General features: G+C 39.0%; 1 protein-coding gene and 1 long non-coding RNA gene across 3 annotated transcripts in view; one reads left to right on the top strand and one right to left on the bottom strand.

Annotated features, from left to right (window-relative positions):
* Window positions 1–397: 397 nt before the first annotated feature.
* Window positions 398–25,202, bottom strand: LOC119717471 (uncharacterized). The gene is made up of 4 exons (XR_005267060.2): window positions 25,069–25,202; window positions 5,996–6,087; window positions 2,601–2,774; window positions 398–1,575 (listed from the first exon to the last, which is right to left on the bottom strand). It is a non-coding gene; the product is annotated as an uncharacterized lncRNA (long non-coding RNA).
* The window catches only part of COL3A1 (collagen type III alpha 1 chain), a 50,310-nt gene continuing 42,778 nt past the window's right edge, over window positions 19,485–27,016 (top strand). Inside the window, exon 1 of one of the 2 annotated variants that reach the window (XM_027462008.3) lies at window positions 19,485–19,955. In XM_027462008.3, coding sequence (XP_027317809.1) covers window positions 19,877–19,955 — 79 coding nt within the window. In that variant the 5' untranslated portion in view covers window positions 19,485–19,876. The remainder of the gene's footprint in view (window positions 19,956–27,016) is intronic. The other variant, XM_027462007.3, reaches the window with a different exon arrangement.

The raw sequence follows: 27,016 nt of genomic DNA on the forward strand, positions 1-27,016 counted from the left end.
TGGATTTATATATAGGATATTATAAGAAAAAGCATTCAAGATTTTGGATGTCTGTCTGAAACACAGTGAAGTAGTCCCTCTCACTAATGAGTTCTTTAAATTGAAATCAAAGTCTCATGACAGCTGATAGTTTCACAGAATACTCTGAGGGAAATGGGGGGAAATGAAGGAAATGGGTTATATGCTGTAGAGTATACATAAGTATATAAGGCAGTAACCAGATATCTATGATTGCAGAACCAAAATAAACACTAAGTTCATAGGTTTTGTAAGGCTTTGTGTACATCACAGTTAACAGTGACAAAACCAAGACCAGGGCACTTAAAACCCTGCTGTTGCTGATGCCAATTTACTTAGATCTGAGTAACACATTGTACTGTTTTTCAAAATTACAGGAATTTGTAGACATCAGAATTTGTAAAAACAGAATAAAATTGAAGCTCATTCTTTTACTGAGGAGGGGACATTTTTAATAATGACTTTGTGTCATCAACTTAGAACACGTACAAGTAGTTGGCCTGCAGATGAAATTTGCCATGGAGACAGAGCGAGCGAGACACAGACCACATAAGTATGTACAGTATGTTATTCTTATTCATTCCAAGGGCTGTAATTCAGCAAAGGTTTTCAGCCTGTTCTTTTAACTTAATAAATAGACCCACTCCATGCTCTTCTTCCTTCTGTGCAAGAATAAAGGGCTGATGGTGATTTATTTCATTTATTTTCATTGTTTCCAAACAACAGTCTTTGGTTAGATGATGTACAGGTGAGAATATGGAAGTGTTCAGCCCCTGCAGCATTCACAGTTGTATAACCCTGCTCCAAAAAGTGGTTTGAGCTGTAACGTTAGTCAGCCACTCCTTGATTTCATGCACTCAACATTTCTAAGCTAGTTCAGAGTCATGTTGTATTTCCTTACAGTTGATCAGTACATTTCTGCTTTAAAACTTATCTAATCTGCCTGAGGAGATGGCATTGAGTTGGCTGTTTTTCTTCTTTTTGTTATGTCCATGTTTTAAAAATTAGGTTCATTTCTTCTGAGAGGCTGACATAAGCCTTACAACTAGCTGAGACTGTTAATGCTGAGTTGTGACAACAGCTATTTTTTAAAGAAAATAGGTTTTGCATAGTCTGCCATTCCCCACTATTTCTATATTTTCTTATCCCACTGTCCAGTTGCCATTTCACCGTTGCCTCTGGCTTTAAAATTGCTTAAATCTGCTCCCAGCCTACCCATGCCTACTGTATGGCTGCTTGAGGTCAATCTCAGAATTCCGGTGAGGAATCTTCTTTCATTTTCTGTTATTTTCTGTTTAATGCTTTGCTTTATCACCCCTCAGATTAGTTCATGTCTCTTTTACCCCATTATGGAGCTTTGGAAAAGAAGTGCCTGTGTAATAATGTGTAACTTTTATTAACTTTTAATTCTTGATTCCTGGACCATGAACTCTGTGTGTATTTTATAAACAGCTCTTACTTATAATAGCAATCATAAATACCTATTGAGATGATCTCTGTCATAAAACATGCATTTGCCAAAATCTTATTCCTTGGACTTCCTTGTGGAAGATTATTCTGTAACAAAGAAAGAAACACCGTTTCAGGGGGCAATACTATTTACCAAAGCTAAGTGTGGTATTTTTAACTACGGGCTCCTAAAACACAGAGCTCTACAAAAAGTTCAGGATAAAATCTAATGCAACCCACGCCATCAGGAAATATATTTTCCCTTAAGTAGCATCTCACATCCCCTAAGAAAACATGTGGACTAAGAACTACAATCCTATAAGACCACATCATGTTGCCTTAAATTCATCAAGAACAGACCTAATTTAACTGTTTATATTTATAGGATATGTGAACTTGTAATGTAGTCCTATTACTTTGAGAATTTGAGTCTTGATTTCTAAATCAACATCTTTTAGAAATCTTTTAAGTTAGTAAATGTGTTCCTTGCCAAACCAAGCAGCAGCAGCAGCTGTTTCCTTTTGTATTCAACATTGACAAGCCACCTCTCAGTCTGTATAGAGGACACTTCTGCACCATGAGTTACCATTGTCTGTAGCTACTCATAGCTGCAGAATGGCCCCATCTGAGAAGGATGAGTTTGCACAGACAACTTCTAGTTCAGAATCTGCTCCGTAGATGGCTCAGTGATGGCACAGAAATTGCAAAACTGGCAGTAGTATGTTAGGATCGGCGAAAAAATAACCCATTTATTGACTCTGGTGAAGATTACGGTTCTCGCCAGCAGCATATGGTGTCATAATTAGATGTTATGAAGCTCGTGTGTGGAAAAATGCTACCAGACTTCTGGTTTACAGTACAGTGAGAGGGGAAAAAAAAAAAAAAAAAAAAACTAGCAAGGAGGAAGTTTTGATCTAGGAGCAAGTGCAACACTTTATTCACAGGTTCTTCATCTTTCTGAAACCTTTCAGAGAGGCATCTGTATCTAGTGATATGTGCTTAATAATGAGATGCTTCAGTGTGCTTAAGTAGGAAGGGAATCTTCAGAGAAACAAAACATCAGGAGCACAGTTTGAATTAGAACATATTTACCTAAAAATATATTACTGTTAGAGTAGCGTAACATTGCTCACACTTTTTTGCTGTCTACTCGTGGCCTTCAAACTTTGATTGCTTTCATCCAAGTGCAGTGTTTCCTCTTCACATACAGATACGTGCCAGGCAGAGCCAATCTTAAGTGTTAGCCAACTCCCATCTGCTTATGGTAGTGGATATCAGGAAGCAAACTAAGATTGAAGTCATTTTATCTGAAAAAAAAAAAATATATATATAACAATAATCCTTTAACAGAAAGTACAACATCAGTTATTTGAAATGAAAAACATCAAAAGTAAACATTAGCCCATTTCCCAGTGTTCAGGTAGGCACATTTTTTTCTGGGGAGCAAAATGCATACCAAGCAAAAGATAAATGTATTAGTACCTGAGGTGGTTAAAAAGCTGGATTCTAAACCAGGCCATGAGGACACGAGTAGCCATCCAGAGCGGAGACATCAGTCAGACTAGTATAGTTGCTCAAGAGCAGTATTAAAACAATTAAATGTAAGCGGTTTAATTTGATTTTATACTCTAAATATAAATAGTTTTCAGAAAATAAGACTATAAGGTCTTCTGGCAGTTTTTAACTTCTGTTTTCTTGGTATGCTACAAATAAGCATAGAAATAAACATTTTAATAGAATTTGGCATTAATAGATTAGTAAAGGATTATTTTGACAAGTCTTTGCGTATTGCTAGAATAGTACACTACAAGTATACATTTCTAACAAAAGTAGAAAAATGAAGGATAGCATTGCATTTATATATAGTAGGAAGTGAACCATCACAAAATGTGAACCCGAATACTTAAAACTGAATAAGTTGATGTGTCATGCTCTTATCCATTGTTCCATCCCTGGCATACAGGAGGGAAATACTGGGTTTGCTAAATGCTTTAGTCAAAACAGCTCTCTGGTTTGGCGTGCCTGTAGATATCGCCTACTGCTCTGGATGCCTTCAAATGCTGTGTCAACAGTTCATAATCCTGTATGCAGAATTACTCCTCTCTTTTATACAAATTCATAATTTTCCAAATATGCTCATCTTTAGTTACCATTTTAATAAAGACTCCTCTCCTGAGTATACTCACATAATCTTGTAGACTAGAAGTGGAAAGGACTTATTAGGTCATCAAGTTTATCCATCTGCCAGTGTGTGATTTTGCCCTACAGTGCACTTTGTAATACTTGGTACAATGACATTTTAGGTGCACAAAGGGAAACAGGTTTTATCAGTTTAGAAAAAAATCTGTGGACAGAGGTCTCTCATTTGCAAGTTTTATGTGTCTTGTTAACCTCCGTGAACATAAAGACTGAAAGGTTTTGCATGTTCTCCTTTCAGAGCGAGACTGCAGCCAGTATTTTTGCCTCAATTACATTGAAACTAAATAATAATAATAAATGTTTGAAGCTATTCCTCCATTATTCTTTTTTTTTTTTTTTTTTTTTGCATCAGAACTTTCATACTGTACTCTCTAGGTTGTAGAATGGATCGAAGGGTAAAATTAACAATATAAACTGTTCAAAAACGTTAAGATTTCTCTCTTCTTTTCCGTAGAGTTTTTTTTTATTGATGCAGGCCCTAGACCAGAGCTTTTATTGTCTTCAAGAAGAGGTAAGGATGTAATGATGAGGCTCTGCGGAACATCTCCCACACTATCTCAACCGTGAGATATCTTTGTTTTCTCACACAAAGGATGTTGCTTTTTGGATTTTGATTGATTTAGAGTTACCTTGTTCCCGTCAGTGGAATCTCGTTGAGGTTAAGTCATTGAATCAGGCTCTGGCAAACACTCTTGTCTCGTGTCATTGTAGCAAGGTACGAGGTAGACAGGGATCTTCAGAAGAGCCATCATACAGCTGCTAGTTTGCTCTGGTTTTTACAATTCTTTTGTAATTAAGGCTTCTAGATAGTCAAAGGCGAACATCTTTTCCCAGCTAGGTGTACTTAGTGGGTCCAAAGTTTCCAATGATATGCTCACAAAGCATAGATGTAGACAACACAAAGAAGCATAAATGCTTTGATATATTTGCATCTACATGCATATCTAAGGTCTGTTTTTAAAACTGTCCCACTGACACTAGGTTAGTTCTGTAAATAACTGTTCTGTGTCTTTATTTGGGAGTTCTGAGCAACTTTTTGTTGTTTCAAGACTCAGGAAATAAGATTGCAGGAGCTGTTCTTCTCTAAGTTTAGTTGTTTTTTTTGGAATGTATCCACTAAAATAGTTGCCTAAAAATTTGGACATGTGTTGCTAACAATTAACCTTGTATTTAGTATTTCATTTCTCTTTGCTGTAGAAGTCTTGGAGGAGAAAAATAATCCTAACATACAGAGCACAGCTGCAGAATTGAATACAGCTGCAGAATTGAATACAGTTTCTATGCAGTTAGAATATGCATTAAATGTCAAATATGTTGATACCAAAATATACTTTATATACAGAAGTAATTGTTTCCTATATATATAAACACAGTATTACCAGAAAAAAAGTTATGTTTTGAATTCAGACTCTTAAAAGCTCTCCTAACACTAATTTCTAGGCAGGGTTATTTGCTTTGTCTTCATGAGAGCAAGTGAAACATCCAGGAGCAGGATCTGAGTGGTACCCACCTCAAAATTCCTTGTTAGTCTTGAAGAACACAAAGTGGGAAGCATTTATTCAAATAATTCCACTGAATCAGTAACGAAGTAATGTTGAACTTTGATCTTTTAATATGTAAGTTATAATAAATAAAAAAAAATCTTTATATTTGAAATAGGATATAAATCTAAAACATCAAACAGTAAAAAAAAAAAAAAAGCACAATTCATTCAGAACTGATTAATTTGATTCTGCAGCTGAAACTTGTTTGCCCCACATTATTTGCAACAAGCATTTAGTAATTTAAAACATAGAAAGTTACTGACAGCTAAGGAGTTTTCTAGAAACAATAAGTCAACTGTTCGTTTTTTCCCAGGCTGTTACAGATTTTATTGCTATCTAATCTAATGTCCAGAAACCCACTGTAAACACAGACTGATGTAAAGTAAACACTGAAGCCTCAGTATCAGATAAACAGAACACTGACAATTCAATTATTTTTTTCCACACAAGTTTTCCCAACTTAATTCACATCAAACTTTCCATATGTATCAATTTCCATGGGACTTTATAAACTTTACATTGTTGTTTTTTGGGTTTTGTTTTCTTTGATGAAGTCTAAAATTTTGCTGGCTATGCTGGGGGTTTGATGACACTGCATGCTTTCAGTAGATGTGAATTCAGAAAACAAATGCAGCATTGTGTATATTGACAAAATGTGGAAATAATACAGAGGTCAAGAAGAAAATATTTTCTTCTTTTTCTTCTTCCAGAAGAAAAAATAGTTTAACTCTTGCATGAGTTTTCTGTATGATTTTTGTGAAACTTCTGTGCTTCTTTGACATTACCTTCCACAAGAGAGAGGTGTATTAGTGGAATCTTTCAGAGACGTGCAGAAAATTGTGTCTAAAGACAGCCTTTGTCGTAAATGTCATGAAACCTAAGGAGGAGAAAAAAAATAAATAAATAAATAAAGCTTGAAACGTGGTATATAATAAACTAGATAAAGGTTCTAAAAGGCCATTTGATAATTGACACTGGAGAGAAAGACAATGGAATGTTTCATGAAGAAAAAAAAGTTATTGATGATGATATTATTTGATGTATTAGGGAAGTGTTAGGGAAGACCAGAGTAATAAAGTGCGAAACCAAAACCAGAGGAGTTGAGACTACCTTTGTGTCTAGACACTGCTGTGGATGTTATTAGGCATTAAGAGTTTTTATGCAGAATAAACAAATTCATACTTCTTTATCTGCCAGCACAGGCAAAAACTAATTTCGTAGATCCAATATAGTTATCTAGTTTCTTAGTGTGTTTTTTTTTAGCTCACTCAGAAAACAGTCAACCATGGTCTGAAAATTTCTAATTAGGAAAATACCAGGGATATTTTTATTGAAAGGCTGGCAGGAAATGGTGCATTAGTGGTATTTTCTTAAAAACTATCAGTTACGTTTCTGCTTGAGTTATCCGAATAGAAAATACAATATAAGAATACTGAAGGCAGAAATAAAAAAGGACAGTGAGCAGGTCAGAGGTGCAAAACTCAGCCTGGAATGGAAAAGGCAGATGTGGATGGGATAAAGGAACTGTGATCCAAACATTCCAGAGAAATGCGCAATAGCTTGTGCAAGCACTCCCCTCAATAATTAGTGCCCAGTTTTGCATGTTCTGAGGATCAGAGGGATTTTCAAAGTGGAGAATACAATGAAATTCAACCCTGGTGCCAATTCCTAACTTCTTTCACCCTGACTGTAGTTAGGCACTCCATAACTAATCACTCAAGATATTAATGTAATATTTTCAAGTAAGCTAGTTTCTACCTATTGCATAACGTCAAAGTTTCTGCAAATTATTGCTGTCCCAGACATTAAACAGGAAGCCAGGCAGTGCTGTGTCTGCAGCTCCTTACAGGGAAGGCACAGAAGTGCAAAATTCGTAGCCAACATTGAAAATAGAAATTTACCCAAGCAGGTTAGAACAATCCCTGAGTCAATGAACATGATTTTTGCTCCTCATAAATTTATCCCCACCCCCCAAAAACAAAGTATCAAAGAAGCTTTTAAATAAGCTTGTGTCCTTCAGGAAGATCATGCGCAGAGAAACAAGCAGTTATTTGCTTATATGAGGGAACGGGTGGAAGGTTAGCAGACAGATCCATATCTCTGTGCTTCTGCTGCAGCAATGTCTGAAGGAATTGGCTGATCATTTTGTGGGTGGTTCTTTTGCATTGCAAAGTCTCAGCTGAATAGCTACAGCTCTCTTCAGCCCCTCTGCTTCCCAAAGTACACAGAGAATTGAGGAATAACTAACAACTGTGAAAATAACTCGGGCATCCAAATATGCTATCCAAGGCCGTCATCTCATGAGACAGGCCAAGCCTTTGAAAAAGAATGACCAGTTTATAATAAAATATGTTATATAAAAATATGTCATTTAAAATGTATCCGAGAATATTATATATTAAAAAAAAAAACAAAAACTAATAAGAACAGGTACGCCTTAAATAAGCTGAATTTCTTGAAATTGCAGCTTTGTGTCATAAGGATAAATAGGACGGGAGTTAAAATTTTCAGATAATAGATTTCAGGATTCAGATATATGAGTCAAAGATAGTTTAGGGGAAAAAAAAAAAAGATCTGGTCAAAAAGAACAGACTGAAAAGATAAAAATGATATATGTGGGTTCCTGCAGATTGCAGGAAAAGTTATTGTACTTTTCACTAAGAAAATAAATTATTAATCTGCTATTCAGATGTATAAACTGAACAGAGTTAAAAACCATACTTGATCAGCAAGGCCTTTCTATTAACTACATTTTAAAGAATTCAAAACTTCCTCATCTCCAAATTTCTGAGTGCACTCATTTACAAAGGTTAAAGGTCCGTGAAGTGTTTTATGTCTCAGGGTTAGCTCACTCCAGAGGGCATTCTGGAGCACAAGTGGCTCAGTCCTCACAGTAATTATTTTCAGACATTTTAAGTTTCATTTATTAACTTGTCAAAATATCTGACTCTTGCTCAGTTCCGTGGGTGGAGATGGTCGCGTGCTAAAGCCAATCTTCTGATCTATTGTTGCTGGCTTTGCCCCATGAGCTTGGAGGCTGGTCCCAGTAGAACAGCTCCTGCCCAGCTCCACTTTAGAAATGCTCCAGGGGCTTTGGTGGGGCTGAGGCAAGGGCAGCAGGGCAGGGTGTCAGCCCTCTGGCACTTCTGCAGTGGCTTGCTGTACCCTGAGGTCCTGGCTTTCTTCCTTTCACAGCATCCATGTCTCACATCTCCACATCTACCCGCACAACTGTCTCTTCTACTTCCTACCAAAATCTACGAGTTCTCCCTTTTCCTGGCCATGCCAGTAAGACCTCCTTGTGACTTGCTCATTCACTCCTTCAGTAGCTGCTGCAGTCTGTGTGTTTGGGTGGCTCTTGTAAGTTGTGTTTGAAGGGAGAACAAAAAGGCGTAAGTCCCCCATTAACTGTAAAGAGGTTAGATGGTTAACCCACTGCAGACAAGCCTGCTTTCATAGATGTACAGCTGTCTAAAGATAAAGTTCACTAGCAAAAATATTGCAAATATTAATTGTAATGTGTGAGAGGAGCATTTCATAATATTCATTTTACAATATATCATGTGAGAGGAGTGTTTTACAGTACCTATGGTCTGATAATTCCAAGGAGTCCTCAAAAGCAGATATTTCTTATATCTGAATTTATCACAAAAAAAAAAAAAAAAAAAAAGTAGTTAATTTGAATTTGACCATATGCTCATAGGAAAAGACAAAGAACAAATAGTACAAGCCCCGTGGGGCAATCTTTTCTGTTCATGCTGGAGATGGATTGACAGTGAAATAGCAATACAGAAGGAATCTCTGATTTAGATGTCCTTCAATTTTTTTCTGTGTGTTAAGTAGCAAAATAAGTAGAGAAATAAACACGAGTGCAATGACTGTGAAACACTGAAAGGTTAAAAGAAAGAGCAGCTTCTAGCTTTTGATTCCCTCAAGATAGCTGAGACGCTGCAGTGTCAGCCAAGAAGGGACTTGCTGATGCCATGCATCAAAATTGTGTGGTGTTGCTTTGTGCTTCTCTGGGGACAGGGCCTGAGGCATTGGGAGAGCTGGCTCTTTTGGCAGGCACAAGTCTGGATAGTTTGTGTTAAACCCTAATGTTGGGGTTTTTCCATTTCTCCAGACGTGCAGTGAGGTGCACGCCTGATGTGTAAAATGAATGCGAACAAGGTCTAGAACAGAAAATGCAGGGCATGCAAACAGCAGGTATGTACCCCTCCAGATGCTGGTGGGCGCCTTGTCTTTTGCAAGAGGCCACGGTTTCCTACTGTTGGAAATAAGGCAATATGTATAGGGGTCATATCTGTATCTCCTAGTATCTCAATGCTCTCTAGAGACAAATTAATAGTAACTTTTAAGATTATTTTTTTTTCCTGGCAAGGCACAGTTTGGATGGGCTTAAGCCTGTATTCCCAAGGAGACCAGGCCAGCCTAGATACAGTCAGAGTAACATTTGGGAAGACTAAAGTGTTTCATTGATAAGGAATGTGGTAAGTCTGTTTGTATTGACGTGGTAGGGCTGTGGTGTTTGACACGTTCAGGAGTCTGGCTTATGTGTTTATTCAGCTCACTGAAAATAATACATTTAATTTAAAGACTGCAGAACAATGTCTTCTCATCCTCTTTTATATCCCACATCACTTCCAACAGCCATTCCTGGAGTGTTAAGAATTATTCTACAGTGAAAGAATATTATTTCATGTGCTGTTTTTTCCTGACTCTTTCACAGGAACAGAAAATAAGGCGAGATTCTTCTTTATATATAGTTTCTTTCCATAAATCATTTCATTAAAAAGACCTTGGTGTCTCTCTAAATGTAACTGGTATCTATTTTAAGGTGAGGTAACACTTGCATAGTGAGCATCTATATGTTTTGGTCTTCTAATTTACTCTAAAAAGAATGTCTTCAGAATTTCCTTTCAGCTTGAAGCCTACCAGAAGCTCAGCTCTTAATAGAAGTTCAATCAGATACAGTGCTTCTAAGGAGGCCTAATAACTGTCTTTCTCTTTTGAGGGGTAATTAGCTCTGCACCAAATAGATTAAAACTGGCTTGCTCATTGTCTTCCAAAATAGCCAATGTGCTAGGTGCAGGGGAAAATTGGTGCACATTGTTAGGCTGATAATATGAGAAGTTACTCAAGGACAAATTCTTTTAATTTTTATGATTTGAATTATTTTTTACTCTGTCTAGCATAAATTGCAATCCACATTGCTTATGTATTTTTACAAGTACTACATCTCATAAATATTAAAGTATTGCTATGGTCATCTTTGCAGCTTTCCAAAGATAATGATGAGGTGAATTGTACTAATTGTCCCTTGTTGGAAAATGGGGTTTCAAAAAGGTTTTGATGAAAAGCTCTGAAAAAAAACCACCTTATTATAACTTTGAGTGGGTTAGTAAATAAATAAAAGCTATTGCCTCCTATCTCCCTGCCCAGAGCTTGCGTATTGAATATGTTTGATTTAAATGTATGCTGCTTTTCCACCTATGTGACATTTCATTCACAGGTTAACAAAAAAAAAGAATATGACCAAATCAGTGGTTAAAAATTTCAGTGTTGTATGTTGTCATTAGAAAGCTGCTTTAAGCTAGAATTCAAAAACCCTTTGATCACTAATGGGATGGTGACAGAAGTTTGCAGTTGGCATGCACCCATCTTGTCACACAAATGATGGAGAGTATGTTGAAAAATGCATGCACATTACAGCCTTCAGTGGTTGTTGTGGCACCTAGGTGGCAAGGTCTCTGGGTCCTTGGTAGCTACCTCAGCACAAACAAAAATAATATAGTAACTAGTGTTCATATCATAATGTTGCCTGCACAGGGCTGCAGGTACACTAATTTTATATGGGAGGTACTGTACTTAAAATATTTTAACGGTAACATCCCCAGGTGCCAGGCTTTAAGACCATGCAGTGTAGCTAGTTGTTATTAATTTGTACAAAATTTACCACACAGCTTCCAGTTTCTTGATGTTTTTTGTCAATGTCTGCACTGGCAGTTGGCTCTGACGTGGTATGTGACCCATTCAGGAGTCAGGTACCTGTCCCAAGGGAAGCTGCCAACATGGACATAAGGGGCAGATCTAACTTTGAGGACACTCAGTACTCTTCCCAGTAGAAGTTCATAAATCTTGCTGTGATCTTTCTTCATCATCAAGTTTTAACAGTGACATGCAGTAACTCCATAACACCGTTTAACAGCAGAGGTAACTGTAAAATAGTGCAAAGGCCTTATTACAGTGACATAGCATGTAACAACTTGATGGAACATGTGGCAAATTTACCTTTTCCTTTTTTCCACCAAGGTTTCAAGGTGCCATCGCGTGCTGGTGCACCTGTGCCGTAGCCCTCAGCACGTCCATCATCACCCCCAGAGCCAGGCATGGTGCCACCTGGCTGTGTGTGCAGAGGGTGAGTAAGAGAAAGCTGTGAGGTTGTTGAAAGAGGAATGTTGTTTTATTCTGTTTTGCTAGTTAGGAAAAGTAAATATGCCAATGTTTTCTTCGTGATGAAGAACCTTACAGTGTGCTTGTTTTGCATGGTGTTGTTCTCCAAAATCTCCGTTGCACCCAGGCAAATGTGCACGCACATGCTTGCAGGAGTCAACTACAAAACATTACCTTGAGGTCACCCTTGCTAAAAAGTAATCCAGCAGCTACTGAGAGAAACCGCCAGGAGAGTCCCTTTGTTGTTTATCTCCCTAAGGCAGTGGCCTTGAATTATGAAAATGGAAGGGGACTGCTCTAAGAACAGTCACGAGGCAAAAATGTCATCGCCGTCTGTATTGATTATTTTTTTTAATCAGTCAGTGAAATCTGTTGATAGATTTTGCATTTCAGTGCCTGATTTAGCTCAGAACGTAAACATCACCAGCTGGGCAGCTCTGTCAATAGCACTCAATTTTCAGAGAGGCTAAATATTCTTACAGTAATGTTAACTAAATTTTTCTCCAGAAATTTGTTCTATTCTGTTTCTCCGCTTAAGAAACATCTTCAGAAATCCAGCCAAAAGCGCAGAAGGTCTGACTGTGGTGATCTGCCCTATTTGGACATTAGTAGAACATTAACGATTCATCAGCGTAATGCAAAATTTACTTTTTCACATGGTGATGGTACTACTCTAGTTCAAAAGACACAGATATTAAGAGTTTGACAGGAATGGCAGCAACGTTTCTTAGTCATAATGGTAAGTGTCATTTGGCTGGTGAGAGCCAAAGTTGAGGTACACGGCAGTCTTCATGCACTGTAGTTAGTAAATATGGCACTGGATCAGGACCAGGATTCTGCTTGTATCTTCTTTTTTATTTCTAGAAAATATTCTGTTTCCTTTATGTTGTAGTTTGCCGTTTGCCTTTGCAAAAATTACACTTCCTAAAGTTCTCAGAGATCTAGAGATGGTATATGTAAACTATTCTTCATCCTGAAATTTCACTACACTTCCAAAAGAAAATATTTCCTCCAGTTTCTGAGTAGTTGAAGTGGTCATGGGTGATATCTTGAGAGCTTAAGAAATAACAGCATTGCAGTGGTTTTGTTCACAATGACAAAACATAAAGAGGCACAGTAAGGCAGCTTATGGGAAAGATAGTACAATAACAACACTGACCTCCTGACCCTTGCAAATTAGGAAGTGCAATTTCTAAATCAAAAACAGCACCAGAAACTCTGGGAATGGAAACAGGCTTAATTCTTTGTTGTGCAAAGAAACCGAGATTTCCATAACAGCAGTTCAGATTTTTGGTTCCATGGACATGTCCATTTGTTTCAGAAATTCCAGGCAGCTGTGTGCTCAGAGTGGCTTTGGGAACAAGGATAGGCCAGTGGGGAAGTCATGAGGAGAACGGCTGGGGATCTGCACCCTTTCCATGACAAGGAGATGCAGGGAGGAGAGGGAGATCTCTATATTCCTAAATGCTCTCTTTGCAGTCAAGACCATTCTCTCCTGCAGTGTCTGCAGGGCTGTCTTTAACACAGAGTCTGCAACAAGCCATGTACGTTTACCATCAAGGAAGAATGACCCAGACCAGATCTCTAATCTCAAAATAAACACTAACCAGATATAGTGGCATCCATGAAAAGATTCTTTCCACTGCTGCTTCCTTTAATTTTCTGTATGCAAGATTTGTTCAATACTATGGGTCCTGGAACTGATATCTAGCAGGAGTTTGGTGGAACATCCTTATGAGGACAGGCAATTCATCTGGGGCTGGAAAGGTTGGGATACTCTAGGCATACTCTTTTTTTTTCAAGGCATACTCTATTTCTTTGCCCCCTTGTAGTCTTTTTTTTTTTTTTTTTCCCTGTATAGTTCCCCCAGTTTATTCATTGTTCTGCCATTTGAAAAGTGTTTTTCCATACCTTCAAATATTGATTTAATAAGTAGAAGTAAGTACCTTTTTGAGTTTTCCAATGTGTGTAGAAAATTAACTGCTGAGAAGAATCCATTCTTATATAAAAAATTAAAAAGATTTTGTATCTTTACAGTATTTATTTTGAAAAATTAAAAAGCATAATCTCACATTGTTCAACTAAATATATACATATATTTTATGATATTTATTTTCACTTTTTTCATGAGACACAATTTTTAGGAAAGGAGACAGAAAACATCTCTTATCTTTAGGAAGCAAAGAGCAAGTGGATCTCAAATAAGCATAACAATTTTTGTATTCATAGAATAATTAGAATTTAGGTGTTTGGGCAGGCAGAAAGTTTACATTTTGTGTTAGTTTATCTGGGAAAACATCTGTTTAGCAAATGCAAAAAGATTGCCTGACATCAACCCAGGACTGGGTCAAGGCAGTATAAATCAGGCTGCCCTGCTGCTACTAGAAAATAAAACTATGGCAAGCGCTTGGGAAGTGTAAATTTTGTATCTGTATTACATTTACAGGTGTAAGCTACGTGCTATAAGCATGTGGAGATATGGGAGGAACAAAAGGAAATGTCTCAAGAACAGCCGCAGACAAGACAGTTTTGTAAGCAGAAGTCCCTACCACGCATAGAAAACCCACGTTATGTTACAGCAACTTTGGTGAGTGACGAGGATGTGCTTGTGGGCAGGCTGGAAATCTGCAGGGGCTGAGGCAAGAGGAGGAAAAGAGGTGCCTCAGTACAAAAAACGGTGGATTCCAGGGTTTGCTGGATTCATACCACTGTTACCGCTGTTTGTGCCACAGAGTTTGTGGGGAATGAATGTGAGCTAACTTGGTTCTGTTTTCTTGATGATTCTTCCTGACTGTTTAACTTGGTCACCAGAGTCCACCACAACTTCGTTGTTACTACTTTGGGGTGGTTTTGTGACATCTTTTTACTCTGAGTATCTAATAAAACACCCAGGCTTGCCCAAGCAGATGCTAATGACAGTGAGCTGTTACATCTGAACTAGGATTTTCTGTTCTGTAATACAAAACCAAAACCTGCAAGCTCGTAAACAGCTTAGCCATAAAGCAGGTTGGGATCAATAGTATAGGAGTTCTTCTGTGCATGAGGATCCTGTGCATTACCCAGGATAACTCATAAGTGCTGCCACTTCCCTGTAGCAAATACATGTATACCACGGCCTGTATGAGTGTTAGAGTTAACAAGAAAGGAATGCATGTGACAAGAGGTCATGGATCAGAAGAGATCCCTTCAAGCAGATGTGGAGAGCCAGCCTTCCAGGCCACCCAGCAGCAGCGGGGCTGGCCCGGCGTGGTCTCTGTTCCCTCCGCCCAGAGAAGCAGCTGGACACCACCTCTCCATTCTAGGAAACCCGTACGCTCCTTGGACACGTGGCACGTCTGTGGTCCAGAAGAGAACGTCACACCTGCCTTGTACAGTCAGGGAAAATTGGTCCAATGCTAATCCTGAAGACTGAGATTTATTTATTTATTTATTTATTTTCTTACATTTTCATGACCAGGATTTCCTTTCTTTTGGATCAATCTCATATTGCCATATTTTCTGACCTACTCACAGATCTTCCTTTGCCTCCATTTAGAATAGATTTTTCTAAAAAATTATTTGTTTTTCCTTTCTAATTTCTTCTGCTTTGAATCGTGTTAATTCCAAACTGATCAAGAGTTAAAACAATTAATCCTGTGTTCTTTGGTTTTGTTTTTTTCCAAACGATGAGTCATGAGTACGGATGGCCTTTTGTTATTCTTTAGTAAACTCAAACAAGAATATTTATTCCCTCATTAGAAAAAACAATAAATCAGAGAAGAGAAAAATGTAAAAAAAAATAATTTAAAATAATTCCTGGCTGTGTCTTACAGTTGTTCTTTTTTATTTAGAAAATTAAAAAAATGGGGTGCAGAAAAAAACATCCCTAAAATGTGCTGGATCACTAGTACTGAAGGCTAAATCCTGGAATTTTTCTGTGTCGAGTTCTTATATGAACAAACTGCTGAACTGCAGCATGCTTGAGCCATGCTGGGAGCTCCACGTGCTCTCTGGAACAGCAGTGCTTTGAGCAGAGGCAGCAGAGTGAAGGTTGGTGCACCCCCACTTCCTCCACAAACTCTGTGGTGCAAGGATAAAATACTTTATATGTTAAGTGTGATCTCAGACTTCTCTCTTCACAGTTTTATCAGTTTTTTTGTTACTTGGATGTATATCAAAACAGGATTTTTTGCACTCGTGTAAAAGCAAACGTATCTGAGCAACTCACAACCAAATTTAGTCTTAAGTATTTACTGCCATTTTTATGTTCTGTTTCTGTCCATCTAGAAGCCATAAGATGTATGTTGCAAAAGCCTTTACATGATACAAAGTCTTGCAGCCGTTCCATTGAGTATTTTCTTAGGGAATGGGATGGTGGTGTTTCTTTAAAAAAAAAAAAAATGTGGAGGTCTGTTTTTTTCAGTTGCACAGTGGAAATCTGAATTAGAGATGAGAAGAAAGGATTCCTTGCAAAATAAGTTTGACACCTCGGTGAAAAAGAGGAGCATCTTCTCCAAGGCTTTGCGCCAGGGCCCTAAATTAACAGATTTCATCATTGGCGACAAGAGTAGGTACGTGTTCAGTACAAAAAACCACACCCTGGCCACAGATTCTGAGTTCCCCAGCATTCGGTACACCCAAAGGTCATTAAACTCGTTTGGCTTGCATCCCTCCTGCTGTGAAGAGAAAATGCTGTGGGTGCTGTCTGCTTCACCCGTATGCAGTCATAATGTTGGCTCTGCTCTAAGAGGCTTCACAGCTGTGCTGTAACACAGTTAGTTCCCAACATGACTCAGTTGAAGGATTTTATTTAATCTGCACAGGACTTTTGCAAAAAGAGAATTTTCATTTGTGAAAAGCGTTGAAGCTGTGCTAAGGTGAAAGCAGAAGGCATGTGAACAGGAGGCTGCATCTCAAAAGCTAATTTCCCACTGTCTTAGGAAATAATTTCAGAGAAATGGAAAGATAGGAGATAAATGGAACAATTTCATTGATTTGGCCACCTTAATTCCTGTAATTGTCCTATTAGTCATCAGTGCTGTGGTCGTAGTTTGTATTACTTCTAGTTCATAAACAGGAATGATTAAATTGCAAGGGTTTTTGTTGTTGTTGTTTGTTTAGTGGCTCTAAATTCGGTTCTTCCGGTAGGTCAAGTATTTTTTAAAAGTGGGCTTGAAGAGAAAACAATCTGCTAGATGCATCTTAGCACTGTGTCTTTGTTCACTAATAGTGCAGTCCAGGGGGAAAAATATAAAGTCCTTACAAGAATAGTTAGAAGACTTGACCCAGGTTTCACTGATGTGGCATTTGGGGGAACTTATCTAAACTAAGTACCCCTATTTATTTATATTTGCTTTTGGTGATTATTTGCCCTATTTTTGGCTTTTTATTCCTTTGGAGTTATACACCCCTTTTTAAATTCCAAGATCCTCTACAATGATTTAAATCCTCCTAGAACAACAGCAACAAAAGAAATCTTGTTCCTGACATAGGACAATGACAAAAACTGAAGACTGGCAGTTCAGATTAAGCTCTCTTGGGGACAAAGGATAGCTACCGGCCTGTTTTACAAGTCTGAATTTTGGGAACTTTCAAAGTAACACTTAGATCATTTGCTTAAGGACTGATCTTTGGTGTAGGTGGACCTGAAGTCACCTGATAAATATATATTTTGTATTTGTATATATTATATATTCAGAATTTCATTGACCACAAGACTCAAATGTACATAAAGAATCACAAATTGCAGAAGGAGTAGCATGAATACTCCAAAGTTGTCTGACACTGAGATTTGACAATAGTTTTGGTCTACACATCCTCCATGGTATCCATGGTAAAAAACAAATATATTCAGTAACAAATTTTTCCAGGTTCCCTCCATGCCCGTTCTCTGATTCTGATATGAATACATTTTTTCCAGTTTAATCCAGATGCCAAGACAAAATATGACAATACATTGCGCTTTTACTCTAGAAATATAAAATCAAATCTACCACCACTTTTATTTAAAGTTAGCGTTAATGAGAAACTCCAGTGCAGCTGATTGTTGCCATTAATTATTTGCTGAGTCACAGCAAAGATGCCCCAGAACTCATTGAAGATAATGTCAATAAGTGCTAGTGATTTTTATGGGATGTAATCATGAAGTGATATAGGTTATGTTTCTATTCAGGAATGTCAGAGTTCATTTCTGTACAAATTGAAGCATGCAGATTGACTCTCCAATGCCTGTCAGAAATAGTATATATCGTGATAAATTTGGCTTCATAACTTAGTTGGGGCATAATTTAATAGCCAAGGTGAACCATCCAGAACTGTTCTTAGAATTTAGATTTTAATTGAATGATCTAGTGTTGTTCTGTATAAATTGAAGGAAAGCAGTAGTAAAAATAAGGCATTCACTAAGGGTGTTCTCTGTTTTTTAAAAAGATGAGAAGCATAAGGAAATATTTGGTGAAAATATGAAAAAAATCATATGAGAATATGAAAAAATGTGTAAGTAAAACCTTACCGGCATGTGCATACAGATTTGAAGCCTTTTGGTTAGGATAGATCAATAGCAGATGGCTATCTGCTTATTGTAGCTAGTTGATATCTATACGCCAAATAACTTAACCTATTAAGTAAAGTGATACTGGGTATGGAAACCTACAACTGCCTGAAATAACTCTGACATCCCAACACAGACAAGATGGACAATTTGAGAGTATTTAATTCAAACAGAAAAGCCCTTCATCATTCCTTTGAAAGGTATGAAGCCATTTCTGCCTTCTGATGTGTAAGATGTAAAAAGAGACCCTCCAGGTATGTTGAAAGTGTCATCAAGTTATTTAAGATCTCTTCATACTTGCTTCACCCCGTTTCACCTCAGGTGACCCTGGCAGAAGATGACTTTCCCATTTAAGTGCAAATGTATTTCAGGTAAATAGGTTTTGAAGTGAGACCAAATACCTATCAGATTAAAAGATAGCCTCACACTGCTTTGATTTTTTTATGCATGCACAGATGTGGGTCCCTTTTTTGGGGGATTGATAAATGCATTATTGACAGGAGAGACAGTTCCCTGGGTCACTGGTATCTCAGCAATGCTTAAGAGCAAATGAGTGAGCACTCTTGCAGTTAATGAGCTGGACCAAATTAACCAACTGAGAGTAGTAATTAATTTGATCACTGATTTATCAGAGATGCGCACTGACACAGCTTTTTTCATTCACTTTGGAGTCTCTCAAAGCTAAATTGCCAACAAAACTAAATTTGTAACAAAACCTGTTTAAGCCATCTTATTTGGAAAATAGCTCTGTATGTTCTGATTCTTCTGATTATCAGTAAAGTGTTATATGAACAGAGGTTAATTAAAAATAGTAGTTTGATTTTTTTTCATCTATATCTTCCTGTTTGAGGAGCAAAAAAAAAAAAAAAAAAAAGGTGGTACTTGGTCTGCATTCCTTTCAAATACTGTAATAACAGCATTTAGCTGAATTATTGAAAAATGTATTAGTTTGTGAAATTGGTACCTATACATATATATATATATATATATATTTATTTTTTTTTAATGTGAGCCTCCTTCTCCCTAGGTCACACAAAATCCTGATGTGAGAAAAGCACTGGAACAGAAATGTTGCAATTTTCAGGCCTCCCCTTCATTAACTCTGATGAATCTTCAGCAGAAACAGCCAAGTTTGCTGCTGCACAGCTGAGACTTTTCAGTTTTGGGTGTCACATCAGGTACTCACCTTTCATCTTTGCTAGGAAGCACTAAGGATTAAAAATTGTGTTTGGGTTGTATGACTGCTGATTTGCATGAAAAATGCTTTGCCCTGGGCAGGCTGCTGCTGGGCTCCTTTTTTTCCCGTCCATACATCTCGCACGCAGCGCACACTGTGCGTATATAGGCTCGGTGCGCGCTTCACACATGCACAAAAGCTCCAGATGTGCTGTGTATCTTGTTTAGTTGACTTTATTCTTCTGTAAAGCCAAGAGAAATATTAATCATTCATTTACTGTTAGGGGATGGGTCTTCTTCTCATATTTCAGTAAAGGGGGTGGAAAAGTAAAGTAAGCCAATTTTTTTCCTATTTAAGGCCAAAGCTGGGGAATGCTTGTGGCTGAGTTCTGTACATGGCCCGGTGCTGGAAGGGCAGGGAACGACCGATGTTGCTACTTTGAATAGATTTTTCTTTCCCCCCCATTTTTTCTTTTTGCACAGAGAGTCTCATGTCTAATATTTAGACATGATGAGCTTTGTGCAAAAAGTAACTTTGCTCATTCTTGCCGTGTTTCAACCCTCAGTTATTTTGGCACAACAGGACGGTGAGTAATTCAAGCTTCTTATGATTTAATGTTCTTGTTTTATTTTTTATTTTCACCAATCACTTAATAGCTGGTAAGAAACGCGTACTGACAGACCTCACCAGAACACTTTTCCTTCACTAATCCAGCAGTAAAGACAGCAAATGCTGAAGCTGAAAGCTGCAGGAGCATGCATTACCCTCCCAAAGTTGCTCTTCGCTTTGCTGTTTGCCGGTGGCTAAGGGGACTGTGCAGTGCTCGCTGCTGTGCTGCATTTCTTCTTGTTCTTACTTGTTTTCCTATTACAGACACTGGAGAGTTTTTTGACTGTTTCCTTTAACTCGTGGAATAGCGTTTCAAGTGCTGGCTGGGTGCTGTCTGGAAGTTATTTGTCACAAGCAATAAGTCTGCTTCCAGCTTTGTATCTGGACCGCTCCTTTGTACTTGCTTGTTTCCCCACAGCAGCATGGGGCTTTGTTTAAACAATTTGTGCACGGAAAACAGCCTGAGAAATTCTCCTCAGCTCTGATGAAACAGCTTTTAAGAGCGATATATGAAAAATATGTCAGCGTGAGGGGTTTTTCCTTTGACATAAAGCAGGGGGGGTGGCTGAATTCCCCTAAACACAATGGTTTCTGTCGTGCATCTGCAGGCTGCTTTGGTCCCTCCTGGGATTGAGCAGCAACTGGCAGTGTCTGTGAGTGCCTGAGAGTGCTTGTGTGTGTGTGTGCTGGACAGCAAGTGAGTGTGGAACTTGGAGAGAGGAAAAAAAATCCTTCATATAGAATAATTCAGCTTACTAGGGAGATAAGTGTGGTATGGTGATTTAAGTTAAACATTCCCAAGTGCATCTGACCTTTTTTGGATGTGTCCTGGTCCTGCTTGCTAGGCAGTTGAGATCAGACCTTCCTTACGATAAAGCGTATTTCTTTCTTGTAAATAGAAAAGATCTGCAATGTATTTATTCCTGTACTAGGGCAACGAATAACTTTACAAATCACTGAATAAGTGCCGGCCAGTTACACTGCAGCAAAGGAGAGCCAAATGCCTTTAAAGCCACACCCTACCCGTCTGTATGCTGCAAATCAGGAAAACAGCTAGCCAGCTGATATCAAGCCTATCTGCCTAAGCCTGGCTGGAAAGCAGGAGCTTGCCATGAGCCCAGCAGCTGGCTGTGGCAGCCAGGTAGCACTGCCTGCAGCAGCAGCACGCCCAGCACCAGCCCACCTCGCCACGCGTGGGCATGGGTGAGGCACTGCACGGCAGCTGGAATTCTGTAGAGATGAAATGTGCTATGCTGCAGACCGAGGCTTTGCTATTTCTGCTTTTCCAGCATATATGCTGTGCTTCAGTAACCCTCAGTGATGGCAATATGGGAAAATTTGAGCTAACACATGCTGTGAGTTCTTTCTCTCCTTACAGTAACAAACGCTATACAAATATAATTTGCATTAAATATTTGTAATATATTTCCTCTCTCTCTCTCTCTCTCTTCAGAGGGTTAAGGAATGTCCAATATAAAAAGAACAAACATCGGTTTTATTTCTCCCAATAAACTGAGGCCAGGTCTCTTTCCTTCCCTCTGGTTGCTTCCCTGGACGTTTCTGAAGTGCAACACATATTTGACTCAAGAGATGGTAAATCTGGGGTTAGAAGAACAGTATACAAACGAAGTGTGAGGGAGTATTCTCATTTCTCTGCCACATTCCTGTTTCATGGTGTAGTAACATTTCCTTCCTGGGCTCCCTTCCATACTACTTACAGAGATGCAGTTACACAGAGAGACTGATAAAATGCAAGTTAGCCTTTCATATACCCAGTAATATCCTCTCCTTGGAATGCTCCTTTCCACACTGCTCAGTTTGCTTTTCTCACAGGGAAAGAGATAATTGAAGTTGTTGGTTATTAGCATTGCGAATCCGTGTGCAGGGCAGTGATGGACTGGGAAGCCAAATTTTCCAGGATTCAAAAGAGAATTTCCAGACATGCTAAAATGCTCTCTCTTGTCAAGAAAAATGTTTATATGGTTAGTATCAAATGTAAGTCAATATAAAATTTTCCTTGAGAAAGCCTGCCAGGAGACAAGACTTGGCAAGATATTAAGGAAACCGCTCGGTATATACGAAGCTTAGGATAGTCAGATGTACCTCTGGGCTATGTGTTTCTTTGTATGGCTATAATAGCTAGGAATGGAGGCTTGAGTACAGCTCAGATTGAACTTCTTCAAAAGCTTGGGCTCTGGATGTTGTGGAATAAGAAATTTTCTGGGACTTCCAAGAAGAAAAGCTGAGTACCCTGGTAATCCGTTTCAGCCTGTAAACGAAGCCAGCCTGAGACAATTCAGGTTTTCTGACGTGTGCTGAGAATCGTGGTGTAAGGAGCTGCCAAGCCCTGAGCGTGTGCGGTATGAAATGCCTCCTGGTGACTGACAGCTGGCCTTCAGGTAGATGGGACACATTCCAGAAAGGTGTATTCATTTCCACCATCTGCAGGCACCTTTGCACCCTGCATGCTAAGCTACCAAATAGTAAAAGAACTCTGAAAACAACTTCAGGAAAGAAATCCATCCTCTACCCAGCCCACATGACTTGTACACTTGTGTAGTCTTCAGGCCCATGTTCATCTTGTCTGACTTGGGTTAGTAGAGTCAGTACAGACAGCAACTTCCAGAAGACAGCTTTAATTTTAGCTAGACTGGCTGGAGGTACTTGGCAATGTACACTGGCTACACAGGAAGCACATGCACAGCCCTGCTCGTGTCGGGGCCAAAAGCAAGCTGAGATGGACCTGGGCCTGCCTCAGCTGTATCTGAGATGAGTAAAGGCCGTCACGTGGAGCGTGACACTTCTCATATGTACACCCAGCAGTCCACGAGGGACTTTCCTGAGGTCACCGGGAGAACACTGCTGCTCTAAAAGCAGGGTGCAAGCAGAGACAGAAACCCATTGTTTTTATTCCAACTAGATTTTTTCTCTCATGTAATTTAGTGTTTTCATTGTAATGTATTATCTTGGATGTCCGGTCAGGAAGTTCATTTCTAAGATAATAACTGGATCTTAAAATATCATTGGGAAGACTTATTGACCTTTCCTATTAGTACAAGTTCCAAGTTATGGTTTTAAAATGAAGGAGGCTTTTGGGGGCAACCTTTAAAAACTCTTTATGCTGAGTACTGATTTCTGATTAAAATACCCAGAAAGAAAGGGTGATATTTTAGGAACGCTTGTTAATAGGTTGATTGAACTATTTTGCTTTCTTCTTTTAATTGAAAGGGATTAGATGGGCAATGGAATAGACAGGTACTGCTCAGCTGCATTGGTACTTCCAGACTGGCATTTTTAGCACTTAGCTATATGCAACATTACAAGTATTCCTTTTTGTTGTTGTTGTTGATAAATTCGCTAGTTTAAGGGTAATGTTAATGATAGTCAGAACTACCTTTCCTGAAAGGTTATGGTAACACAAGCAAAACCTCCTCCAGATTTTTGAAGGTAAAAACAGGCAATGTGTATGTGGTACACTTACTGTGTGTTAACATATAATTGCATACTCTTAGCTCATCTAAACTATTGAAGGTACAGTAGGTCAGGGGTCTACTGCTCTTCTTCTATTTCTCCCAACTAGTTCATAGCAGACAATATTCTGCTTAGGAAAGTTGATACATCCCTTTCTGGTTTGGAAAAATCATGCTAAACGAAAGCCTGGGGAATCCACCCCCTCTAAACATTATATATATGTCCTTGGAAATATGTCAAATTTCATAAACACATTTCAGATCACACATCCCTGGAAGACATTAGACTTAGGAAAATGAGACCATTAAATATCCTTTTCATTATTTTCCATATTTGTTTTTGATTTGAGACCAAGTCTACACAGACTGCATTTTTAAAGGAGGAGGGGGAGTTGGAAACCTCTCTTGCTTTCTTACAGGGAGAAAAGGCAGAGGTAGAAGGGTGTTGTCTCTGGCACTGATGTTATTGGTGATGTCTCAGAGCCATTACATTTGCTCCCTTCTTTGTGTTGCAGGTTACAAACTGGTCTTATTTCCTCTTCCAGCTTCTGCCAAAATTTTGAGGATTGAAATAGGCAGGCAAAGTGTCACTTGCAGAGTCATACTTGATGCCAGCTTTACACAGCAGCTGAGTGTTAGCTTTAATTAATGCTATTGAAGAGAAGGAAATGAATTAATTACTATTATTTTATCAGCCTGGCTGATAAAGCAAACTGACATGGATCTACTAGTTATTGTCCTGATTATGTGCCAACGTTGTTCATTCCTTGTTTAGATCAGAAATGTGCAGAAAATCGGACATACCGAGCTTTGCAAACAGGAAAGCTTGCTGTAGATCAGTAACAGCAGTGATACAGACAGTCACCTAGCATTTTGGATCAAAAGCCATCTCTTCAGAGTTGAAAGGTTCAGCCTACCAGTAGGGGGAAACAACAACAAAGTGTGCTTCCCCAGGCTAGCCAGTGACCTGAAAGCTACGTTGCTCGATGCTCTTATGGCAGGTTAGCAGTTTGGAGAAAAGCATGAGGCACAGCTGCTGTAGCAGTTGCATGTTTTAATTTGTCGCTTAGAAGTAATGAGTCCTCAAAACCCACAGAACTGGAAATTAGCGCAATTGTCATGTCCATTATTATTCCAGAGTGTGTTATGCTTTAGTCATGCTCAAGCAACAAGGCAAAAGATCTCAGCTGAGAAAAGGAAAGCTATTGGTAATAGCAAATACATGTTGTTAGCAACATTGTTGAATGTTTGAAGTAACTAGATTAGATTCCCAGTTCACTGCAGAAATTTGATGCGATAGAACAAAATTCAATTTATTGTTGGCAATGCCCAGGAACTAAAGCTCAAACTTGAAAAGGACAGAATAAAACCCTTTCTAATTCAACATAAAAATCCTAATTCTAATTCAACACAGAAAAACCTTTCTAATTCAACACAAAACCTTAGGTAGCTTGATAAATTGTACTTGTACAACCTTAAAGTGGCTTAGGGTTCAGTACCTGTCACCTACCTGTACGCTTACAGTTTAAGACTTTCTGGGTTTGATTTTTGGCAGTCAGGTAAATAACCTTTAACCCGAGGTGGAGCAAAAAGGGAGCTATTTTAGTGTCATCGTTTTACCTTGAAGTAGCTGCTACAGTACTTTACCAACTTGTCCCTCCTTCAGTACATCCATGATGTCTTGTGCACATGGAGATCTGGGCATGGATGTGATTCCTTCTTCAGGGGTAATGCACAAAGAGAGCTCTTGTGTCCATCTTTGTAGATGGGTGCAGAAGAGTGTGCTCCAGCCCCAGCCCTCCACATGCTACTCATCTCCAGACAGGCAGGGACCCAAGGGACCGCTCCCAGAGAGAAGGTTGTCTGGGGCCATGCTGCTCATGGTGATGTTCTCTCAGTTACAGACTGCATGGTGACTCACTGCAGTTCTCTCCCAGGACCATGCTGTTAACAGACAGTGCTCTGGCTTAGTAACTGTTGTGGGACGGCTACTCCTGTATGGAGTTTGTTTCTTCCATTGAATCTTTTGATGCACAGGGGTTGTGAAGCTTTGCTTTCTGTCCTCTCTGTGGCTTCTCTGACAAGAGGTGCTTTGTGCCTGCAAAATCTAGAAGGAATCCCCACAGAATTTTCCGAGCCTTCTCCATTTAGCCCAGTCCAGACACTTTGCATTTCAGGCAAATAAGAGTCCCATGCATAACTGTAGGGACAGTGTCATTAATATTTCTCACATTGCTTGACGCTGCATAATAGCTTCAAAGATTAACCCTTAGTTTACTCCTGGTTGTGGCTACCGGACTGATAATCACAGACATTAAAAAACAGAGTATTTGTAACACCTTACAGGGGTCAGAAAGTCTCTTCTGTAAGTATAATAGAGAGGTGTGCTTATTCTGTCTTGAATGCCAGGAGGGTGCAAGGAGGAATGAGTTCCATTGCTGTCAATAACCAATACACCTTTTACACAAAGGCACAGAACATTGTACATCAAATTTATACTTTCAGACAACCATTTCTCTTTCCCATCTTGTAGTGCATAGCAAAGGTTCTCCCCATTTTGCTTGAGAAAAGCTGCCCTAGTTCCAACCGCTATTTATTTATTTCCACTTCAGACCCAATATCCTCATCTCTGAGTGTGCAAAGTTGAAGTCTCTGCCTGCTTCTTGTCAAAATGACAATGGAAAACATGATATAACCCCCTCCAACAACAATTGTTTGTTGGCTTTAGTTTGGATAAACTTCAACTCTGGGACTTCTGGCTTTGTTTAGTGAAAGGACAGCAGAAGAGATTCCTTTCAGATTAACTAAGAGTGCTTCCATTTTCCCTCATTTACGTCAACCCCTTCATTTAAACATGAACTATCAGGATGAGAATGGAAGCGGTACCTCATTTAACAATGTCTGCACAGTTTTCTCTTTCTTGGAATCACACAAATAGTCCAGGAAGAGATGGCTGTCAGGGAAGAGAAAGCATGCACAGGACATTGAACAGGAAGAATGTGAAGATAACGAGAAGATGCATGGCTTAAAGCTGAATGTGTTGTGTTATTTTGGAAGCCCAGGGCTTCTCTAACAGTTAAAGGGGGGTGACATTTGTAAATTTAAGACTAGCTGACTTTGTACAAGAATGGCCTGCAGCATAAGCCAGAGGAACACAAAGCTATCTATAGCCAAAGGAGACCAATCCCTGTCTGCTGCTGCTTTTCTCTCTCAGTTAACGTGCATCCCACCCTACAGGGTGGCACAGGCAACTCTGCTCTTCTGCCAGGACAGCCAAAGGTCTGCTTCCATGTGGAAAACTTCTGTGGGCTGCTATGGTGGCTTCAGGGTCTGTGTTAGTCCCAGCCTCAGCACTGTGAAGGGCAGTGGAACCCAGGAACAACCCAAGCATGGTTGCGGCAGTAGATATCAAAGGATGATCTGTGTCTGGAAACTACTTCCCACAGCAATTCAACACTGGCAGTTCTTGGAAAATTTCTGGACGTAATTATTTCCCACTGAAATTCATGCCCAGTGCCCAGGCATCAGCAGGCCATCTGCTGTAAACCTCTATTTTCCCCCTCTTCTT

Source organism: Anas platyrhynchos, chromosome 7 (genome assembly GCF_047663525.1).
Source record: "Anas platyrhynchos isolate ZD024472 breed Pekin duck chromosome 7, IASCAAS_PekinDuck_T2T, whole genome shotgun sequence".
Taxonomy (NCBI): Eukaryota; Metazoa; Chordata; class Aves; order Anseriformes; family Anatidae; genus Anas; species Anas platyrhynchos.